Here is a 22674-nt window from a genome sequence, read left to right on the forward strand (position 1 = left end):
CGTCTAGCATTCACACCATAGTATAGCAGTGCAGTATGAAGTGTCTAGACCGGATGTTTCGCGGCGAACCGAGAAGTTTTACAGGACCTCACAGAAGTGTTTTGCTTGAACCGAAGCATTGATCGTTTGTGCGAAGCGTTTTTCCTCTGAAGGTCATCGCTGCTTCGAAACAGGTGTATCAAAATCTGAATAGCGGCTCCGTAAGGCGTGAAATGTTTTGACTTAGCGATAGAGCTGTGCTTCGCATAAATTGCGTTCTCGTATACGCATGTACGTAAGCGCAGCCTTCGCTGAAAGATACTTATTCAGAATCTTTGCTCAGGCATATCTCTTCTTCCCTGCAGCTTAAAAGGAGAGCTTTTTCTTTACTTTCAGCGGAATCAGGGACGAGCCTATAGTTGGCGTGAGATGCGGGGCACAGGTGACTGTATATATCCCCGCTTCATTACACAAGCGAAGAAAATAAACATCCCCCAACTCCTTAATTCTGGCCGTAAAGAAAGTGCACTGTAAGTTGTTCTCTTAGCCGCTGGAGGCGTTTCACTCCTTAGGTGATTCGTGCGGGGCAAACTGCTTCTAGAGAAAGTACTGTAGCCGTTATGTACACTATCAGAAGAGTACCAGTTCTTAGAGTCTTCCGCTGCAAGCGTAGCAGAGATGGTCTGTTTAACTACGTGAGGATGCAGTACGGCTCGCTCGCATTGTTGATTCAGCACCACGGGATGTATGAAGCGGGTCAGCTGTGGCCCGCAGTACTCTGGACTTTCCGCGGAGGAGTAGCTGTGTCTCGGGCTAGCCACCTTATAGCAGAGCGATGTCTTCGAGGGCTTCCCGTTCCTGCATGTTTCACGCAGCTCTGTGTTTGTGCAGGCTGTGTTCTCACAGCAGGATTGATCACATGATCACGCTGGGGGGTCTGTAGTTCTCGATATCCCGCGATTCCTGAAGCGAGGAGTCGACCGCACGAAGGAAATCGAGGGCCATTGCCATGCGACGCCTGTTCTCTTGTGTAGCGTTTCTTGAATGTTATGGGTAAGGTAGAATGCAAATCATGCGCGAGTAATTAACGTTGTGCGTGTTTGTCGTGTCCTGTGTACCTTCTTTCCATCGTGGATTAACGTCGACTTGGCCGGCCCGTGGCATCCCACATGGGCTCGCACCGCCAGCAGCAAATCAACTCTGGGACATCGCATTGCCGCTCCACTCCAGCACGCCCATCCATTCTAAACACGAAAGGAGTAAAAAGGGGAGTAAGCTGTCTTCTAGCGCACTCGCTTTAAGGGGCAGGGTATGCTGCCAAAGCCCTGGGGTAGATTTCCATGTGCTGAGTATAGCGGCAGTGTCCGCCTGCCATTTGTGGGCCCATCAGCCGGTCGGCTTATTGGGCGTCTGGGCAAACACTGCGGAGTGGCTGCAGCGCGCCGTATTAGCGTGTGCGCACCGCGGGAACCCCTGTATTGCGGTGCCCGTCGCCGATTCCCAGGCAGTGTACGTACGTGCACACGTCGGCCGCGCCGCTCGACAAACACCGCGGAGAAAGACGGACGCGGCCGGATGTTTTACCACGTGCCCCTTGTGATTTCTTTTTGTTGGTTCGTGCGTTTGTGCGTGCCTGTCTCTGTGTGTGTGCAAGTGTACGTATACGCAGTTCGCGGTGGCCCTTGCCGCCGGCGTCGCCGCCCACATCCTGTGTGTATCGGAGCGCCGTGCGCATTTTAAAGCGACCGCGGCCGCCGTAGAGAAGAACAACGCCTGCGGGAGCGAACTTTTCTTTTTCCAGTATTGCAGAGGCTGGCATGGGGTGCCGAGATGTGCGCCGCTTCCTGCATGCCCAACTCGCCGCACCGCGCGCGCGAGCTTTTTTTTTTATCTACACGACGGAAACGCCTGCTGCCGCGGGGGCGCGAGCGATGAATACTAATGAGCCGGCTATGTGTAGTACGCTGCGTGCTTGCTCGCCGTCGAGGGGCCTGCTGCGTAACGTTGGTCGTCGAGTGTGCCTGCACCGTTCTCGAGTCATTTGGCTCGCCCTGACGACAATTGCATAACTGCGTGACCTCCTGCCATTTGCCTGACACGGTGTCTGTGCGGAGTTCATTCCGCGAATGGCGGCGTATGCAAGACGGCTCCTGTCGGGCTATGAGCTCCGAAGGGACGAATTGTCGTTCAGCCTGTCGGGAGCATCTCATTTGGCGGTGGCTGGGAGTTAAAATTGCAGACCTCTACAGAAGTGGTATAGCGATGCGACGGCGGTTAAGACACGGCATCCCGAATGCATCACTTTGCAACTTTACTATTGGAGGCGATATTATATGACGCGTGAAAGTTGAATATCGTCCGTGCAGCGCGCAGGTCTTTTGAGCATTTCTGTGACTCGAGTGCTTTGCATCCTTCCCACAGAGGGGGCGGAGCCCGTATTGCGACTTGGACAAGTTTTTTTTTCTTCTGTTCTTTTCTGAGGAAAGCTATCCAGGTGGCGTGCCAGGGGAATGATAGGCTTGAGTGGCACTTTGCCCGATACGTTGCCTGTTCACAGGACACGCATTGCTCTGTGTTTATATGAGTCTTTGCAAGGTCCATATACCACGCTGCAGTGCGCACACACGGACATGGATGTGTATCGGCGGGTATGTCCGTTTTGCGAGGAGCATATCTCTTGCGTCGTTCCACATTTTCTGGGTGTATGTATACCATGGTTGATAGCATACCCAGTACCACGCCTCAGTATAAACCGAGTCCTGCCTTGTAGGATGAACGCGACCGACGCCACACTCGAGATCCGGCTTTGGCAGGTAGATCGGGCCAGGACAGTCACTGAAGCCATGCGGTCCTGACCTGCGGCTACGGGTGACCATAACTCTTCTCAATTGCAGATTATTCTCTCTCCCTCTCATCCGCCAGCCTGGCCTGCACGTGCAGTGAGAGAGGGCATCTAACGTGCTTCGACAAGAAACTGGATACCCCACGTTTGCGTTCTCGCCTTCTTTGTGAGGAGCATTCGCCAACCATAGCGCAGCGCAGGTCGCGTTGCATAAAGAAAGCTCCCGATACGCGTCTAAGTAGAGCCACACTGTGGCAAGCAAACGAACGACCAGCAGCTTTAGAGGTGTCACTGCGCAGCATGCGATGTGCACTGAAACGAAGCGCTGGCGAGGCCTACTCTCTTTTGTCGCATTCCACAGTGGCGCCGCATAGGCGCACGTACGAGTAGCTCAAGAATAAGCGTCCCGTCGCGCTGTTGCCGCTATGTTACGCCACGCGGAACATTTGGCGCCCGAAGGATATCCTTTCCCCGCTTTCTTTCTTTTTTTTTTTTTCAGGGGGAGAGGAATTCCTTCTGCCCTAGTTGCAATGTTTCGGAATACCGTCGCTGTTCACGTGGACGCTGTATGCATTGCCTGAGTGCAGTAATGATGAAGTGATGAAGGTGTAAGTGATGAAGGTGTAAGTGATGAAGGTGCAGTAATGATGAAGCCCCCTCCCTCCCTCCCTCCCTCCCTCCCTCCCTTTTAATTTTAGATCCATGTTTGAGCATCTAAAAGTCGGTTCTGCAGTCGGTGCCGGCCAGTTTTTCTATTGTTAAGAAATCGACCCTTGATGCAAAATAAGCACATCAAGTCGGCGCTAATACAACTCTAAAGCGGACATAACTAAGTCCCGTCCCGTCTCTGTGCGATATGAAAAGTCTGCGCGCACGAAATACTTGCACACGGCGCCGACACCGTGGAATCTTATCATTAAGCAGCTCGCTCAGTCATATATACATCGCCGTCGTCTCACGCTCTCATCCGGTGAATGGTTGCAACTCATTCCATCTTGAACCCATTCATTATGGCACGCGCGCCAACGCACGCTCCGCTGGGCGGTGCTATTTGCGGAGCCTGATTCCAGAGATGCTCGTGCCGCCGGAGTGGGCTGCGCGCGATTGCGAGGAATTGCGTCGTGCATGGCGAAGCCGTGTGGCTCAGCTCTGGGTATTGTCGCTCGGTGAAACTGTACGGCGCAGTGGGCCTACGGAGTTCGCGAAGGGAAGAAATGCGCGCTTTGGTCGAAGCTAAGATAGGCGGTCAATCGGAAGATGAGGGAACTTAATTAGGCTTCGGATGTAATTAAGACTTTGCTACAGGTTGACACACACACACGTACACGCACGCACGCAAGAGAGACACACAGTCCTCTGTATATAACGCTCGATGTTCGTCTACGCGCGTCGTGCTTCGTAGTTTGCTCGTCTCGTGTCATCTCCGGTGAGCTGAGCGGCTGAGTGTGAAGGGACTGTAGTACACAAAGAAAAGGTCATCACAGGACCTCGTGATAACATATATACTATCTGTGTGCACTCGTCTATTTGTGCTTCTGCAGCGTCCGGCGCAAAAGGCCGCCCAGAATCGAACTATAGCGCCGAAGGACGACTTTAGTCCGTTGGGCTTTCTGCTACCCCATGTGATGCTCACGCGTTACTGTGTCCGGGTCAGCGCGCTGTTGAGGTTTCTCGCCGCCAGGCGACAGTAGACTCGCGCCATCGCACAAAGGTCGCGAACAGGGTCGCACACGCCGACAGGAAACGCAGGAGCGCAAAACATTTGCAGCCCGATCACCTCACGCTGGTTTTTTGTCTGCTGCGCGATGTATTTAAGGACTAGCTGCCCCACCTCCACTCGCCATGGCAGCCACTCGGACCATCATATTGGGAACAGCGTCGTCCCCAGCGTCATCGTACTGTTTTCCGTATCATCACGCGCGCCGGGTATTGATAATTAAGATCAATGCCCGTTTATACGTAGCGAATTAAGAATGCGGGCCCGTGCTGACAGAAAAGGATGTGTGGCGAGATTTTCGCCGCCACTTCTCCCTTTCTCGGGAGGGTGTAGAATTTGACGGGAAACCTCGAGTGCTTCAAGAAGCCAGGCGTGGAGAAGTTTTTGGGAGCATGTTTTTGGGCGAACCAATTCACTGAACAGAAAGAGCGCCGAACTTTGTTAAGCCGATAGCGAGCGACCCGCTTGAAGGAGGAGGAGGAGCAAACTTTTATCTGTCATATGACAAAGAGAGTGGAGGTTAGGGGTGAGGTTTAGGCAAGCGCATGGGTCCTCTCGAATGTTTTATTGGTGACTTGAAGTTGACGCTTCTTGGCAACCTTCGTGGCCCAGCCCACTATCCGGAGTTGTACCTCCGGCTGTGGGCTGAGCAACGCACTCTCCCACTGACTTTTGGTTTGAGATTTCGAGTCTTAGAGGGGGTGGGTCCTCTGGAGATTCGAATAGGATGTAGACAACCACGACTCGCTGGAATCGGAACGACCACAGCTTTCAACCTTCCCGATAACCCGGTGGGCGCCTGAGCGAATCCCTTGCGAACGAGGCAGTCCCATATCGCGCGAGTGTATACTTGCGAACTATGTTATATATAGGTACTAGATCGCGTCCTGCGAAGCAGGGTGATAACGACGCCTGATAGAGAGACAATAACAGCGCTGATGGGAAAGGCAGGCAGAACTTCCTTGCAGTGTCCTCGTGCGGGTATCGGAGTCCGGTCTATAGTCCGGACAAACTTTTAACTGTAGCTTGCGCGGTGTTGTGACGCAGGCATTCCAGGGCGGGGGGGGGGGGGGGGGGGGGGATAGATGGGATGGGAAGAAAAGGGGATAGCGAAACAGGCCCGAGGCACGCTGGGGAGTGATTATTGTGTTTTTTTTGTGTGTTTTTGATTCGCTTTTTGCCTTATACTGTCTAATGGCTTAGCCGTGAAAAAAGTGGGAACATCGAAATTGGCTCAGACCGAATCTGGCAGGAAAGTAACAGAATGAGTGCGCGCGACAGAGCTCGAAGAGGCTCGCTGACAGTGGCCGCACGAGTCGGTGGTGTGTGTGTGTGGCCGGCGGTGGTTCAGTGTCTCGGTGGTAGAAGTTGGAAGAACCGACAGTAAGAGATACGTCGAAATAGCAAGTTAAGTTTGGAAGTGTACCCTCGGAGTCTGTGTAGGGGAGTTTTAATTCTTGGACGTAATTAAGCATTGAACCCCTCTGGCACAGTGTCTCTTTATAAAAGCCGCCGCAGTGGCTAAGTGGCTACGGCGCTCGGCTGCTGACCGGCCGCGGCGGTCGAATTTCGATCGAGGCGAAATTCTAGAGGCCCGTGTGCTGTGCGATGTCGGTGCACGTTAAAGAACCCCAGGCGGTCGAAATTTCCGGAGCCCTTCACTACGGCGTCCCTCATAGCCTCAGTCGCTTTGGGACGTTAAACCCCCGTAAACCAAACCAAGACAATGTATCTTTGTACCAGCTGCCTAGCCTATAACGGAAGTACGTTTCTGATTTGTCACGAGACCCATTTCGCACGTCTTTACTGACGTCACATCGATCGAGTGACCCAGAAAGAGCAAGAACGTTCACTATATTAACATAATATAGCACTGTTATTAATTGTGACCCGCGGTTTCTTAATTTGATGGATGCCGCTGAAGTCGCCGCGGTGTACTTCAGTGTGAATAGGCTTCAAAAGATAAAATCTGAACCTGTGGCCGCTTTTCGATGAAGGCGAAATTCTAGAGGCCCGTGTACTGTGCGATGTCAGTGCACGTTGAAGATCCCCAGGTGATCGTAATTATTCCGGAGACCACTACGGCACCTCTTTCTCTCTTTCCTCTTTTAGTCCCACCTTCCTCCCTTCCCTTACGGCGCGGTTCAGGTGTCCACCGAGATATGTGAGACAGATACTGCGCCATTTTCCTTTCCTCAAAAACCAATTTACCAATTTTAACCTATGCGTTTCTCGTGCTGGTTGCGTTCAGTGAGGTCTGGTGATGTTTTCAGCGTCGCTAGTGGCGTCTATTTCGAGGTATTTATTTTTTTTTTATTAATTTGCTGCAGTTTTCGTAGCAACGAATTCGAAGAACGCGGCGCCATTTAGTGGGATTGTGAACGCAATGGCGGAGTAAGTGCGAAATGTATCGCGAATTTTCTCATTTAGTGTGTTCGTTAAATTACGGGGGAACAATTTGCACCGGACCAACCGAACCATCATACATGTGCAGTCGCAAAGGAAACTGCTAACCGCGAGTGAGGCGAAAAACTCCAGTAGAGGTGCCGTATCTGTCGCTCTATTTGCGAATTCCGCGACCCTGCAGACGGCTCCATATCGGCCAGCAGCGACTGCCGTGTTTGCCGCCCTGACCGCCGCAATCACGGGCGGGTCTGTCGCGCGGTATTGTACCGGTGATGCTGTATATCGGACACACTCACGTATCGGTGGCCACGCCCGGATCGGGATCGCGCCAGTGACTCTTTCGGCACGTGGCGTTCGCCCTCTTTGTCACGTCCGAGGGCGGCACTGCCATCATGCGCGCTGGCGCCGTTGCACCATGTCTCGCTTTGCCCTTTTCCTCCTATCACTCTAGTATGGCAACTCGGAAAACCTGAAGGGGTCAAGGAAAAAGAAAAGGGCGCCCTTGGGGGGGGGGGGGGGGGGGGGGGGGGGGGGGGGGGGGGCATTCAGTAAGCGCCGTGTTAGCCTAACTTTCTTTACACAATTTCATTTGGCGCATATGGATCCTTTCGTCTTATCGATCAAACCTGATTGAGGGCGCTGCAGTTCCTTCTTTCTCGTTGTGTGCGTTTCATGAGAATGCTTTCTGCGGCGCGCTTTGGCGCCCTTGAGGACGACCCTTTTTGAAGCCCGTCCGCGACCAGCGCCTGCCTGCGAAATTTGAGTTGGGCCTTGCGCAATGCTCGGGAGCCGTGCGGGGAAGACAGCTTCGCGATTCGCGGAGCGGTCGGCAATTCGACGCCCGCCGCGCCAGCCGCCGTCCTTGAGCGAAAGCGGCCTGTTTAGTTTTCGGTACAGGCGTTTTGTTTTTCTTTGGGATTTTCTGCGAGATTCGCTTGTGTGTTCAGAAACGTGGCTGATTCTTAGGTTGTGTCTTTTTCAAGGCGAATAAAGTCTATACCACAACATCAACTCTGATGGCGGGGATGCCATGGCAGCGGGTCGAGAACGCCAGCCCGTAATGCGATTTTCTCGCTGCAGAGTGATCGGTCAGTAGTGAAGGGATTGAACCACTTTTTTCTCATTCTCTTTCTCGTTGCTTTTCCCAATTTGCTGGTTTTACATGTTACTAATAGGTCGATCCGTCATTGAAACGTAACTCATGTTGAAACGTAACTAACACGCTCATTGAGGAAAAAAAAAAAAAACACTGTAATAGTGTGTGCAATATCTTTGAAACGTCTCGACCGACAGGTTGTGCGCAGCAAGTATTCTGATGAATCAGAATCTCTCCTGAGTGGCAGCTAATTGTGAGCTGGCTGTCACTCGTGATATGGGACGGAAGCGTCGTGCTTACGTCTGCCTGTTTTATTTGCTGCTTCCAGTGCGGGCCTCTTCCTTTGAAATAAAAGCAGCAAAAGCTGTGTGGCGAGCCATTACACGGTCTCTGGAAGCTGCTTCCTCGTTCTAACGATATAATTGCTGTAATCACCGTGCGAGGGACTTCGCTAACAGCGCTTCTGACCAGGACGTCTCAGACGTCAAAAAGTAATGAAGCAGAGAAAGACGGAACAAGCGAGAGAGTCTTGAAGATCGTGCACGCTAGCGTTATCGCGGGTGCGATCGCCTGCTCTTCTCGAACAAGGAACATTGACCGGCTCCATTATCGCCGGCAATAATGGCAAGGTAATTGCTCTTCAGTATGGTCAGGCCCGCCCGCGCACTGATTCTGCCCATCTATCTTTCAACGGCGCGCCGCAGATCACGTGGCTGCTTTTCTTTTTTTCCCTCGCAGCAACCGGTAGCAGTCGCCGAGTGCGTTTCGCTTTGTCGTCAGCGTTATGGTGTCGTCGGGCATGTGAACCGAGGAAGTCGCTCGCTAGCTGCGTAAATTTTGTCTCCGCAGTTTCAAACTACAGAACAAGGCCCTGGCCAACAACCATTCCGAGGAACAACCACCAGGACGCTAAACAAAGAAAAAAAAAAGGCGCGCGCGCCGCGATGCCAGCACTTCTTTTCGTTCACAAGAGAGGGCGCCACGAGTCTAGGCACAGCGACGTCACGTGATTGTTGCCATAGCAGGGCTGTGGCATGTTGCAAGTTGCGCGTCCGCGCCGAGGGTGCCGCCACGGTCGAAACGATTGCAGCGATCCTGGTATCGGCGGTAAACGCGGCTGCAGTTAAGCCTAATAAAAGTAAAATTTTTCGACCACTATCAATAATAAAAATGTGCTTATGAATTAAATTATAACCAGCCATAGGTATTAAAAATAAGATATCACAGAAATTAGTTGCGAAGATGACGATGGGGGTAACGCGGCAGCAGACGACAAGCAGACGACGCACGGTCAGCCGCGCAAGAGAAAACCACAGAAAACGGCGACTTCGGCGACGTTCGCACTGCACTGCTGCACCAGCGTCACTGCAGAGTCATGTCGCATATGTATTGTTGCGCGAAGTGGTGCAGCACATCCGGCAAGAGCGGAGAGCATCTCTTCAGTGTTCCTGTCGACCAAAGGTATTTATGAATTCACGACCTAGCGCACCCCTCTTTGCGTAACAAGTTTACAAAACCGTTAGTCACCTGTGCGCCTTTCTGACCGCCCTTGAGCGCTACAATTTGAAATTGCCAATGGAACAGAACGAATTTTCCCTGTACGGTTTACTGCAGCGGCTTTGTTTTTTTGCGAAATGAGTTTGATAAGGACGTTTAAGGGACATTAAAGCAAATTTAAGGGACGGTGCTGTAGTTCGAGATGGCCCAACGGTCACTTGCCTCTCATAAGCGTGGGGCGATTTGCTACCTTGCTTTTCTCGTTCGCATTTGTGTGTTTGCGTGTGCTCAATGCCTGACTTGTCTCGCTAACTTTAATCCCTCTTAGATTTTGGTGCCCTCAAAGTCTTTTTTGTATATGTTTATACTAACTGCTGCACCGCAACGTCGACAGCGGAGCAATTTTAATGCTCATTCCGGTTCAGTTTTTTTACGATGTTTAGCGCTTACATATTATTACGTGCGTGGTTTCTGCAGCAGCGATGCGCGCGTCGCACCTAAAATTATCGAGCTGGCCTGACTAACACCAGTAGTTTGGAACACCGCGCTGAAAGTCGATTCCTATCCCCTGACATATCTCTTATCTCATGCGTGGTCCTTGACTGCTTTCGGATAAGTTCGCCTAGTTCGTGTTTCCTTTCCGCGCGTCGTTTCCGGCGGATGGTTGAAGGCAATGTAGCTTTGGGATATCCACGGGAGAGGCAGCGCCTTTTGTACGGAAAGAGAGGAAAGGGGGAGGAGGGGGGGAAGCATCTTTTTTTTTCTTAGGTACCCGTCTTCGAGGCAGCGCGTTTTGCACGGTGGGGAAGGGGGGGGGGGGCATTTTTTTTTTACTTTTTGGGGACCCAACTTTCTTGCCTCTCCCCCCCCCCCTCCCCCCTCACTTTTTTTGAAAAAGCAGTGTTTCCTATTATTGTTTTGCACAGTGAAAGCACAAGGTGAAAAACTATGCCTACTGGTTCATTGACCAGCTGTTCTCAATCTGTAGGGTAGCAAGCCGATTATTCTTTCGGTTAACCTCCCTGCCTTTCCTCTTCTACATCCTCCTCCTGTTCTCAATCTAGACTTCAAACTTCTGGGAAAGCTGCTTTCTGCCACAGCATTGTTGGCATAGCTACATTGGCGTGGGTTCCATGCAAGAATAAAAAAAAATTGGATCATGGGTGGTGGTCAGCCTGCTAATGTCTGGAGAAAAGTGCGAGTTATAATTTCTATGGTAAGATTCGGCTTCAGTCTGCTGTGCAGCTCTGCCTCCATTCCCATCCGCTGCGTAAAATTATGCCGCTCCCAAAAAGTACTTAAACATAAAAGTAGTTTTTGCTACCTAAGCGAAAAACAGATCACAAAATGAAATCGTACCCTCAAGGATTTTAAGGATTGTGGCTTGATTACTACAACCAGACATAAAAAAAATTATTATTTGGCTGTTTTTTTCAGATTTTCACCTTGGCTCAAATATGCCAACAGGGCAGACCTTCTTCACAATCAAAAGGATAACATCCACAGGACCTACAGGCTCTGCGCAAAACACTTCACGAGGGATTGCTTCACTAGTGATGCCCGCACAAGGTTGACGCGTGGAGCAATCCCTTCCGTGAAGGTGCAAGAGCCTCGCCTGAGGTCCTTGGTCCACCCGGGTAAGCAAAATTCCTGTCACAGTAAATTCTTCTCAAGCTTGATCCTTCAATATATCTTCTGTCTCTTTTTATCGCAGATTTCTATGAGGAAGGTGGTGCGGCACAAGGTGAGGCACTTTCTTCAGAAAAATTCATCCTGTAAATCTAAGATAAAAGGAAAGCGGGGCCAACTGCAAGCGTAACTTGCCGAGCACAAAACTTTCCTACTTCAATGTCCTGTCGCCATTGCTTCAGTTACATCAGTCTGCAGTGATGTACCATGCTGTAGCTTAAATTTCTCTAAACTATAGAGACAGGAGCTGGACAATGCACCCCTGCAGAAGTTTGGAAAGCTATTCTTACAGCTTGGTATTTATATTCTTGTCAATAATATTTGCTGCTCATTGGAATGAATCAAGGGCAAAGTGCGGGAATTCACTGAGACAATTGTGGTAAATTCTAATAGTAATGTGGCAGTTTGGGCTTGCTGGTAGCATGACATACAAAATAGCACAACAGCACACAGAGCCAAGTACAAATAAACACAAACACACAAGCACTAACTGCGAGCAGTTTATTGTGAACCACAAGGTGGTAAATATACATTTAGTGGCCACATATTGCACAAACATTCGAGGTGAACATTTTAGTGGTTTCTTAGACAAACTAATTCTTTGAGATATAGGCCACCAGGTTGTTTAACGATGCACATGTCACTTAAGCTATCTGATTTCTGCCTTTTCGCGAGTAAGTTTGCAAGCATTAATAGTGGTGACACTGCATTGTTCAAAAAAAAAGTTTTTATTTATTTGAAATACTGCGGACCATGCATGATCCTAGCAGGAGGGGCACATTCAAACATTTTTCAATACAAGAAATGACAAGCATATGCATAGAGAAAAAAAAATAATAATAATAAGTCAGACAATCAATCAGAATTGAATATATAAACAGGCAAAAACAAACAAAACTCACGAAATAAAGAGATGACGTTCCAACTCTGATACAAAATTGCTGGACTTTGCATTTGCATTTCTGCAATGCACACCATGCATTTACGGCCTCGTGGTTTCCAATGAACTGTTTAACGCTTGTGTGCTTTCTTTTTTGCCCCTGTGTGCTGTAGCACTATTTTGTATGTTGCGGTATATTCATCTGGCAAAATGTTCTTTTATAATTGAATTTCTTACAAACTTGCAAAACCCCTTTCAGCCCAATTTAGGATCAGACAAACTGAGAGGAAGATAAACCGTTGCGAATAGAACACCACTGCTAGACTGTGTATTGAGCAGAAGCTGCTGCTATGCAGAGCTTGACCGGTTATCTGTTTTTTTCCTTCTTCCCATAGGTATCGGTTCCGCTGCAGCATTGCAGTCCGCTGGTGCACCAGTGGAAATCTTGCTTGACCACGGTAAGTCTTCCTGCGTTCTTACATAGGAAAGCATCCCTACGCATTCACTACACTAGTTGGTTTGTTTTCCTTGGAAGTAACTTTGTGGTACCTCTATTTCAGACTACTGTCTTACACCACTGACATATGCGTCAGGGACATCCATTGCCGCAGATTCCGTCGTCCATGGCACAGGTAAGTGCAATAAGCGGGGATCTGTTTTACATAAATGCTCGAGGTGAAGAAATTTCCATTTGGTTGAGGCTAATACTGCAATCGAGCATTACTTCTTAGTGAAGATTTATAACATGCGCAATCCTCACGTAAGGTATTGAGAGCTATGTCTTCACACAGCAAAATACGCGTATACTTTACTAATTGATGTGTTTAAATTGGGAGCAACTAAGTATAGTGCTTTAATTGCAGGCTACCAGCACACCACCGGTTCCCCGCAGTTTACTGCTGCTGAGACTAGCACTCCTCCCCTCCCTGGCGACGAAGGTGTGTATAGTGAACTGTTACAGCAGTGACAATGTACGAAAATTGAAAAGTTAACTGCACCACTATTGCTACAGCATTGCACATAGCTTAACACTATGCAGTTATATCAGTGCACAGTAATGTCGCGGGTGTTCAATAATTAGCTGCGTCACACATCGCGCTACACTACCACTTCGAACGCCACAAATTCTTTTGAAAGAGAAGAAATAAGTTTTAACTTTATGCTTACCACGTAGTATTTCATATCTTTTTCTGTGAGACTATGTTTGAAGGCATTGTTTACGTGGTGGACATCTCTGTTTTCTGTAGAGCATTTTATATATACGTTACTTTTTTGTTCAGCTCAATGAACACGTTGAATACCCTTCTCAGGCAGACGTCGTGAAACTTGCTTCACTAGCTTGTTGCTCATCATTCAGATATATGCTTTAAATCTAGCCTAAGAAAGTGAACCTGAGCAGTAAAATACCTGATTTAAATCGTTTGTGGTCGCTGAGTTTTTCTTTCTTTGACAGGCGCTACCCAGACCGCTACCTTCAGAGAGCCCACACCAGCACCACGGGAATCAATTGATTATGGTAGGTTCTCCAAGAAAGCATGAGAATTTATTGCAAAATACAACCTCCCATCTACATTGCAAACTATGGACCAGTAACCTTGATAGTTTCATAGTGGGCATTGACGGGCCCATAATAGTGGGTAAGTTGTGCTTGACCGCAAAAAAAATATGTTTATATTCCTGGATTTTTTCATTTGCCTAACTCAAGTATTCCATGAAAAATGTACACATTTTTCAGGCACTGTTGGGTAAATACCCAAGCTGTGTAATGTTGTCGAAACAAAACATGCAGTTACAAGCCTACATTTAGCGGCTTTGTTCTCAAAGTTGTTAATTTACTGATAGAACAACATGTATAGAGCACTCGTGATGCCAACTGTATCATAGCAGTGTTTACATGAATGTGACTAGTCTCAACTTTCTGGTGTATTGTACGAGGGAAATGCATCAGGACAGCATACATATTGTGGTAAGCGAAAGAGCTACTACTGGGGCTAGTTGGAAATGCATCCTTGTGGGTATAAGGAAGTGCCAGCAAAAATACAAAGGGACGAACATATGAGTGCTTCGTCCTGTGTGTGTGTCCCTCTCTGCATTTTGCTAGCACTCACCTATACCCAGCCAGACGAGGATAGATCAAGAAGGGAAAGCAGAGTGCAGCAGTGAATGGAAACAGGTGACGTGTAGCCAGTTGGATTGCCTCCCAACACCTGCACTGGACAGAGCACTTCCCAGCGGAAGATAAAAGCAGCCTACGCAGAAAGTGCGTGCGGCTTGACCCTCCGCAGCCTGCACTGGACATGTCGCCACTAGACTTGATGTGGTGCATGTAAATGATGGCACAACAGCTGAACGAGAGACACAAGGAAGTATATAATGCACCATGGTAACATTTCTGTAAATATTGCTTATGTATCCTCGAAAATTCCCTCAGACAACTGTTAATAGGAAAGCCATACTTTGTAAGGGCTGTTGGTTTCTTTCATTATTTCATGAAATTTTGCATGCTCTGTGTTCAAATTCTTTTTTGCCAACTGTATTTTCTGTGGTTGGGAATTTGTGGTCCTTTGACAGGAAAATTCTCAGACCATTAAAGGATAAAATTCCCTTATGAATGGTCATTTCTGTCCCAAGAACAGTATAAGTCATGCCTCGTTAATAGAGACACTTTGGTTTCGCATAAAGGGTTCCATAAAGTGGACCAGTGTTTGAGGCACATGATAGTGCTTCTTGGCGTTGTTGAAGTATCTGCTACTACGACTGTTCGGATCCAAGGACCCTGTGCTCACTCGTCTGAAGCAGCTGAATGTGGTTTTCAATGCAGCATACAGAATTTTGTTGTCACAGGCACTCGTGCAATGCAGCAAATGGTCAGGCATGTTGACCGGGCACCTAGCCACTGTAAAGCATGAAACCATAGACACATAGAAAGGCCATTACAACGACATTTGCTCATTCGCTGCCTTCTGCCAGGTTTCTGCACTTAAATCATAAGCGGTAGAACAACAGGTAGAGGCATAAGGACTTTGTTCTCGTTGCTGTCCATATTAAAGGAACAAAAACACATGGATACCAATGGGCTCCATACATTTTTAACCTGTCTGTTGTCTGCGCAGTGAGTTTCCATAAAGCAACGCGTAAATGTAGTGGAAAAGTTTGGTCACCAGTAAAGCTGTCTATATCAGAGCGGTCATATTAATGGGGCACGACTGCATTCATCGATTCGCACAAAAAACGACATGGCACTGTGTGGTGGGCAATTAGTAGCCCTATGACTGCACCCTAATCATGATTTTGTGTGGGATATAGGTTTCTCTATGAGGCTCACAAAAAATAATTCTTTGCTTTCTTCTATGTTTTTTTCAGCTGAAGCTGGTCCTAGCGGCCTGAGTAGTACCACAGAGGTCAGCGCTGCACGGCCAGAGGTGACGCCAGTGCCAGAAACACCAAAAAGGAGAAGTAAAAAACGCACAACTGCGTACAGCCCTCGCACAAAAAGGCGCTTCGAGAAATTGCATTCTCGAAGCGACAGGTACCGTAAAGCTCTGGGCAGGATCACAAAAAGGCACCAATCAAGCCGAATAACGCAGCAGGAGGCTTTGAAGAAGCTTGAACCGCATTTGCCACAAGACCTTTTTGAATTGGTTAAAGCTCAAATCAGGCTCTATTCTTTTCCAAAATCCAAAAAGCATTGGTCAAGACAAATGAAACAATTCGCTCTCAATTTGTTCTTTCATTCTCCAAAAGCTTATCGATTCCTCAGAGAAATGCTGCATTTGCCACATGTGAGGACGCTGAGGCGCTGGCTGGCAGACATCCCAATGACACCTGGTATTATTCCAGGTGCCATGGATGCAATAGAATCAATTACAAAAGATTGGCCACTACAAGACAAAGCATGCTGTCTTTTATTCGATGAAATATCCTTGAAAAAAAATTTGATGTATGATCAATCCAAAGACATTGTAATTGGCTTCACAGATGATGGGAGTACCAGGACTTCTTGTGTGGCAAACACAGCTCTTGTTGTGGCTGTGTCTGGCATATCAAGAAGTTGGATGCAGCCAGTAGCCTTTGCAGCGTCCCACAATGCAACTTCTGCCCTTGCAATGCGCAAGCTGCTATTAGATTTAATTCAGCAGCTTGAAAGAAAAGGTCTTCTGGTGAAAGCGGTCATCTGTGATCAAGGGTCGAACAATGTCAGCTTGTCAAAAATGCTCATCCATTCTATCCGTGAGCCATATTTCATTGTCAACAACCGCAAAATATACTTCATGTTTGACACCCCACACTTAATCAAATGCACAAGGAATAATTTGCGAACACATAAGCTCACAATTGGCTCTGAGGTTGTTGACTGGACATACATCAAAACCCTTTACCAAAAAACTCGTAGCATAGATCAGGCCTCTACCACACCGACTGAACATCTCAAAAGCAGATTGGCAAAAAAACTAAAAGACCAACACATCTACAGGATGCCCTTTACTGACATGAGAGTTAAGTATGCCACACAAGTGTTCAGCGAATCTGTGTCTGTGGCACTCCTCACTCTCATCGCCATTCAGGAGCTTCCTGTAGATGCCAAATTTACAGCAGAGTTTACGGAAAGGATGGATAAGCTTTTTGACTGCCTGAATAGTTCGGCCCTGAAAAAGCAGGACGACAAGTTACGGTACGCAATGGCTGAGGGCTCAGAGCACCATGTCTTTCTTGAGTCGTGCATAGAATGGATCGCTCAGTGGCATTTTGGTAGTCCTCTGGACAAGCAACCTCACACCATCAAAGGTTGGCAGATCACAATCAAAGCCTTGCTTCTGCTGTGGACAGATCTAAAAGAAGATTTCGATTTCACTCATCTTTTCACTCGTCGATTGCAGCAAGATCCCTTGGAAAATTTTTTTGCAACAATTCGCCAAAAACATGGCTGCAATGAGACACCTAATGTGTACCAATTCGTGTCTGCTCTAAAACATATTTGGATTGGCAAACTCTTTAAACTATCTCAAGGAAACTGCGAAGTGACAACAAATGCGTTCCTCACCAATTTGGGGAGTGTTCCTGCATTATTGTCATCAAGCAGCACTCCAACCACAAACCACAGCAGGCAGCAAGGCTCAGATTCATCTGACGTGCCGGCATTTTCACAAGATGCCTTTGACATAGTATATGAAAATGTCGTATACCATGTCGCTGGCACTCTTGTGAAGAGCTTTCTTGACCAGAGGACTACAGGTTGCACATGTGAAGGAACACTCCTTGCAGCAGACGGTGGCTCTCTCCATGGGCGCCATCAGTTCTTTGCACTACTCAAGGAGGATGGTGTTCCTGAGCACCTTTTCAGCTCAATTGCCACAACATCTGAGGAATGCCTAAATTATATAAAGGAATTGGATTCGGCCTTCAGAAAAGAAATTTTGTACTGTGCCCATTTATCCAATGTGTGCAGGACCCTTGTTGAAAGGATGCCAAGCCAGGAAACCATTTTCTGTTCACTAGGCTGCAGAATGAAATTTCTCAAATTATTCTGCCACACAAGGCTACATTGGCACCTTTCATTCGTAAACAGGAACACAATAACAAAAACAAAACAGAGTGCTCCTGCTAGAAAAAAGCGTAAATTAGCTGGCTAAATTAATGGTGCACTGAGTTAGGATTATTATATTTGTTTTTTTTTTGGTTTGGTATGGTTTATTGGGGCTTAACGTCCCAAAGCAACTCAGGCTATGAGAGATGCCGTAGTGGAGGGCTCCATAAATTTCGACCGCCTGGTGCTCTTTAACGTGCACTGACATTGCACACTACACGGGCCTCTAGCAGTTCGCCTCCATCAAAATTCGACTGCCGTGGCCAGGAATGAACCCGTGTCTTTCGGGTCAGCAGCCAAGCACCAGGTTATTTAATGCTGCTTACTGAACATGTGCCCTCTCTTTAACTTCTTTTTTACTTTTTTTAATGTATACAAGTGTTTATGTGCCTGTTTATACACAGTCCTGCTCCGATTGCCCATATACTATGTCGACTGCTTTTGCTCCTGCTGCGTTACTTCCTTTAGAAAGTACAAGTTTGCTTTCTGGAGGGGTTGTGTGCCCTGTTAGTTTGAACATTGCTATGACCAGTGGTTTGCAATTTACTCAATAATGCCGGATGGCAACAGCTTACACAGGGTGCCGCGGAAAACCCGTGTGTTTCAGCTTCTTTCTCTTCCTGTGCGACAACCACGCAGTCACAGAGCCCCTTAAGGAATGCCAAAAATCAGTTTATAATAACTGGTTGTATGCAGCATGATTTGGGCAAAATTAAAATTGTGAAACACATCATACATAATGTCGAGGCACACGTAGACACAGGTGCCCACAAAAACCAAAGGTGCTGTGCATACCCAAGGGGTTTGTGGTATATTACTTGGCAACCCCTGGTCATGGCTTCCACTCGGTTGTGCAGCTGGAAAATTTACTGATGGCTAGAACCTACAGGCAGCAAAAACAGACTGGCTCAGGTGCTCGGCTCTGTACCAGTTAAGAGGGCTGTACGCATAAGATGCAAATTGGTTGACATATGTGCTCATGTCGAATAGAAGCGTGCTCAGACTATGCTGCACTGCTATTCACAGTTGATGTGCGTTTTTTTTTCATGAAGTTGTAACGTTTGAGGTTTCACTTCCTGAAGTAATACATGGGCTATGAGGGACGCAGTATCAGTGGCCTGCAGATTATATTAAACTATACAGCGTCCCTAATTTTGTGTGTTGATACTGTACAGTACACGGACCGCTTGCAATTTACCACTCAGTAATATATTAATTTGACACTGTGGTGGATGCAATATATTGTAACAAAGAGAAGAATTGCCGGTTTGTTTTACACTCTGTGCGTTGTTTTCATTTCTCTAACGACCTATTTATATGCACGCATACTTTTGGTTGCCACCCAGTGTATCGTAACGGCAAACTGAATTAATGACCTCTCCGGCCATGGCCGCAATTGTTCGGTGGATTTTCAAAAAGTCTTCTCTGCACATGACTCTCGACCTGCCTTGGTTGCAACTTCCTACCCTTGGCATCAACAAAAAAACAAGTAACCGAAACAGGGAATGGCAGATGAGCTATGCCGTACAGCATGCCAGCCTGTAACTCATCTGCAAAAGTTAGCTAAACATGCCCAAGGTTAGCCGAGTCATACAGTGAGCTTTTCTTGGAGTCTTTATACTAAGCACTAGCACTGCAGCATATTATGTTGTCCCTAGCCCAATGCACTGTGATTGCTTCTGCACGAGTCAAAGGCTGAAACTTTTCGGTTCCTTTCTCTGTGTGTGTACATTCATAGCCACAGACTGATGCATTTCAATAGATGTCAGATGTTTTACTTGCCTGCTATTTACCTGACTCTCCTACAAAGTCATGTACAAACCTATATTCAGTCATGTAGCATTTGATTATGTATACTGTACCTACCTTGATACCTTTTTTTATTCTCTATATATTCTCTGCGCGCTCATGTCTTTTAAGTTTACATAATGGTTTTTTTTAATTTTGATTTTTAGGATGCCTGTCACTGACATTGCAATGCCACTGATGCCTGAAATCACTTTTTGAACACAGTTTGTCACTGCTGATGTTCTTTTAATAAATTGTTCTTTGTACAAAACCATTTACGCTTTTCGTTCTCGAGCGAGCGCAGCTGCTAAAAGCAGTCGCGCCGCTCGCCACCATGCTACATCAACAGATACATCGAAATACAAAAGCGAGGGAACAGATTCGGTAAGTACTCAGGAAATCAAGCATGAATGCAGCGCGGGAGCAGTTAATCCCCAGTATTTACAAAGCTTGGATCGAGCTAGCGGCCGCCAGCACCAGGAACGCGCGAGCAACCGGTCGCAACCAGCCGCCCGATCGTGCGCCGCCATATTGGATTTCTGGATTGACTTGTTGGCTTGGATTGGCTTGGCTCGGGGAGTTTTGAGCAATTCATGCGTTTACCGCCTCTCCCAGGTGTCTCCACCATCGCCTTCTAAAAAAAACGTCCCCATTGGCTCTATGAGAGTGTCACTCCCTTGGCCATAGCACGCACGCAGATGGTCAATGGTGCGGGATGCGTCGACGGGCACCGTTAGTTCGAACCCCGTGTCGTGTGCGTGTGAAATTAGCAAACTCCGCGATGTTATCTTGGTGTGAGCGAGAGGATCCGCCGAGCTGCCGCCACTGACGCTCGATTGTCGAAACGTTCGGGTAGCATCTCGGTGCGCACCCAGAAAAGCTCTCTGGATGCGCGGGCCGTGTGCGTGCGTGCGTGCGGCGCCTACCCTGCGAGCGAACATTTATCCTCTGTTCCGTCGATGTGATGCTGAACATCGTCGATTGATCTGAATCATGGGCTTCCATCTCGTCGACGCTGCCCGGGCCAGATGGAAGCGACTGGTTCTGAGCGGGACTCTGGCGCATTGCATTTTCTTCACCACGGCGTTTATTGTGAGTGGATATATCGCGCGCATCGCCCATGTGTGTGCCTCTTTGCAGGTTAATTCGGTTCAGTTTGCTCGGTACCCCGCTGGTTTGTGTTCCTTGTTTGTCCCGACAGGTGCAGTTTATGCGCTGAGCGCGCGCGCACGCCGAGACAGCGTGTGCAACCTTGCGTGTGCGCGGCTTGCAGCTGTACAAACGTTGGCTGTCGTGCGTGGTAACATGCCCCCACAGCCTTCGCAGTCTAGATACGGATGAAGCCGACGATAATTCTGGTGGCGTACCGCTGATTCCTGTGGGTGTAGTCACTCTACGTTGTCTCGAGCGAGCCGTCGGCGAAATATATATATTGCGCAACCCTGCGTTCTCAAAATAGCAGCTTCCTTATAAGCGCGCACGGTCCGCAATTAGCGCGTTTCCTTTTAAGCACAATTGCTTTCGTAACAACGATCTTTGGCTCGGAGCAAACGCGGCTGCTCCGACGGTTACTGTACTTCAACCTTGCAGCTGTTTGGTGCGCTACGAGTTAAAATTTGTTTACACCCAAATGCTCGGCATTAATTGATTGCCAAATTTTAAGAGAGCGTTCTTCGCGTGCCTGTTACGTTTGTGTTTGAAGTGGCGTTTTGCTTACCGTTGCTAACTGGTTACTTTAACCACTATGTGGTAGAAGCTAGCGCATACTGGTATCCCGACCAGCTGTCACGTTATCATTCAAGGAGGTGGTTGCTTTCTTGATAAGCTCAGTCCGCGCAGTTTAGGGGCTGTGTGCATTTAGTAGGTGGGAAGCCAAAGTTATCAGTTATGGTACCACTGTCTAAGTTAGATAGCACTTTTCTGCTGGCCTGCAGAAGCTAATTAGACGTGTGCAATTGTACATAACGCTGCTGGGGTTCAGATAGCAGCACCATAAACATGTTTTATAACGCGTGTCTGTGCTGGATCGCTGCCAGCTTCTTATTTGCGCCGCTACTACAGAGGATGTGCTTGCCCCATAGCAATGTGGGAAGGCCAAGAAATGGGAAGCAAGCGACAGTTTTTTTTTCCTTCTGCCGTTTGCTCTTGGAGATATGCCACGATTTGTGCGCCTAGGGGGGTGTGCAAGAAAACATTCCATATCGGATGGCCTTGTGTACTAATATAAGATGCCTAGTTAGGTGTCGCGGTAGTTCAAAATGGCAATTGAAAACTGTTCTTATTGTTTATACTGCCCATGAAGATTGAGTATGGTTACTGGGGCTATCGAGAGCAAAAGTCCTGTATTTCAACAAGCAAGCTGACCTGCCCCTAGATAAAATTTGTCAGCTGTTCGCTTGTTTCTTGTGGAGGCTGTGTCAGAAAATAACACAGCAATGCATTCTAACTGAATCTTGAACGGAGTACACTGTTTGCTTCGAAAGGTACTCTACTGGAAAAGCATCCTAAGTGTATTTGGAAGCTGGTTCCTCTCGATTGTTATATTTATTTATTCATACATTTGAGCACTTTCATGAATTTAACTTGAACGCCTGTTTTAGCTGACCTGATGAAACATTTCTAGCACTTAATATAAGATTGCTCTATCAAAATTGCAACTTGTGCTCACACTAGATGCCTGGCTCAATTAGTTTCCATTGGACAGAGTTCCTTTCCGGTTGTTTGAACTTTTTACTGTCGCCATTCCGGATGGGCTCAGAAAGTCCATTTCATACACAGCTCTGCAATAGATTTATTGTTCTTTGGCCCCAGATGTACTAACTGTTGCAGCACCAATGACGACATTGTATGCTACTGTTGTTACCCATTATTGCATTATAACATACAACTGTGCTGTGCTACCATAGACGTGCAGAGTTCTCTCTTTAGGGGGGCAAAGTTCATGGTTGAGCCCGCCCGTTCATGTCTTCTGGGTAGCAGGGAACAATATGGCACAAAAGATCTTGCTTCATCATAACGTGCTCACTGTTGCTAGTTTTCTGCTGAACACAAGGAACTCTCTGCCGTGTTCTCGCCAAGCAGAAACCTCTGAGGGGTTACTGTTGCCGCTGTCGCTCATGTCTGTGTCTTGGCAGAATGGTAAATGTGGTTATGGCAGAGTAAAGCTCATTTGTGATACTCGCTTGAGAGAGGTGTT

The 22674-nt window shown here is 47.8% G+C and overlaps 1 protein-coding gene and 1 pseudogene across 3 annotated transcripts in view; both read left to right on the plus strand.

Annotated features, from left to right (window-relative positions):
* LOC149371330 (CD9 antigen-like) overlaps window positions 1-22674 on the plus strand; it is a 103806-nt gene that overhangs the window by 64616 nt on the left and 16516 nt on the right. The window contains exon 1 of one of the 2 annotated variants that reach the window (XM_089565304.1): window positions 20147-20570. The exons of the other annotated variant lie outside the window; for it this stretch is intronic. Coding sequence (XP_089421430.1) covers window positions 20472-20570 — 99 coding nt within the window. The 5' untranslated portion in view covers window positions 20147-20471. Of the gene's footprint in view, window positions 1-20146; window positions 20571-22674 lie in introns of those variants that run through there. 2 annotated transcript variants of the gene reach the window in all.
* On the plus strand, window positions 10892-16793 carry LOC149371331 (uncharacterized; annotated as a pseudogene). Its single transcript, XR_016288204.1, has 7 exons — window positions 10892-11174; window positions 11252-11281; window positions 12502-12564; window positions 12667-12738; window positions 12970-13044; window positions 13560-13622; window positions 15470-16793. The product of XR_016288204.1 is annotated as an uncharacterized LOC149371331 (transcript).

This window comes from Amblyomma mixtum, chromosome 1 (genome assembly GCF_055824585.1).
Source record: "Amblyomma mixtum isolate Tamu chromosome 1, ASM5582458v1, whole genome shotgun sequence".
Taxonomy (NCBI): domain Eukaryota; kingdom Metazoa; phylum Arthropoda; class Arachnida; order Ixodida; family Ixodidae; genus Amblyomma; species Amblyomma mixtum.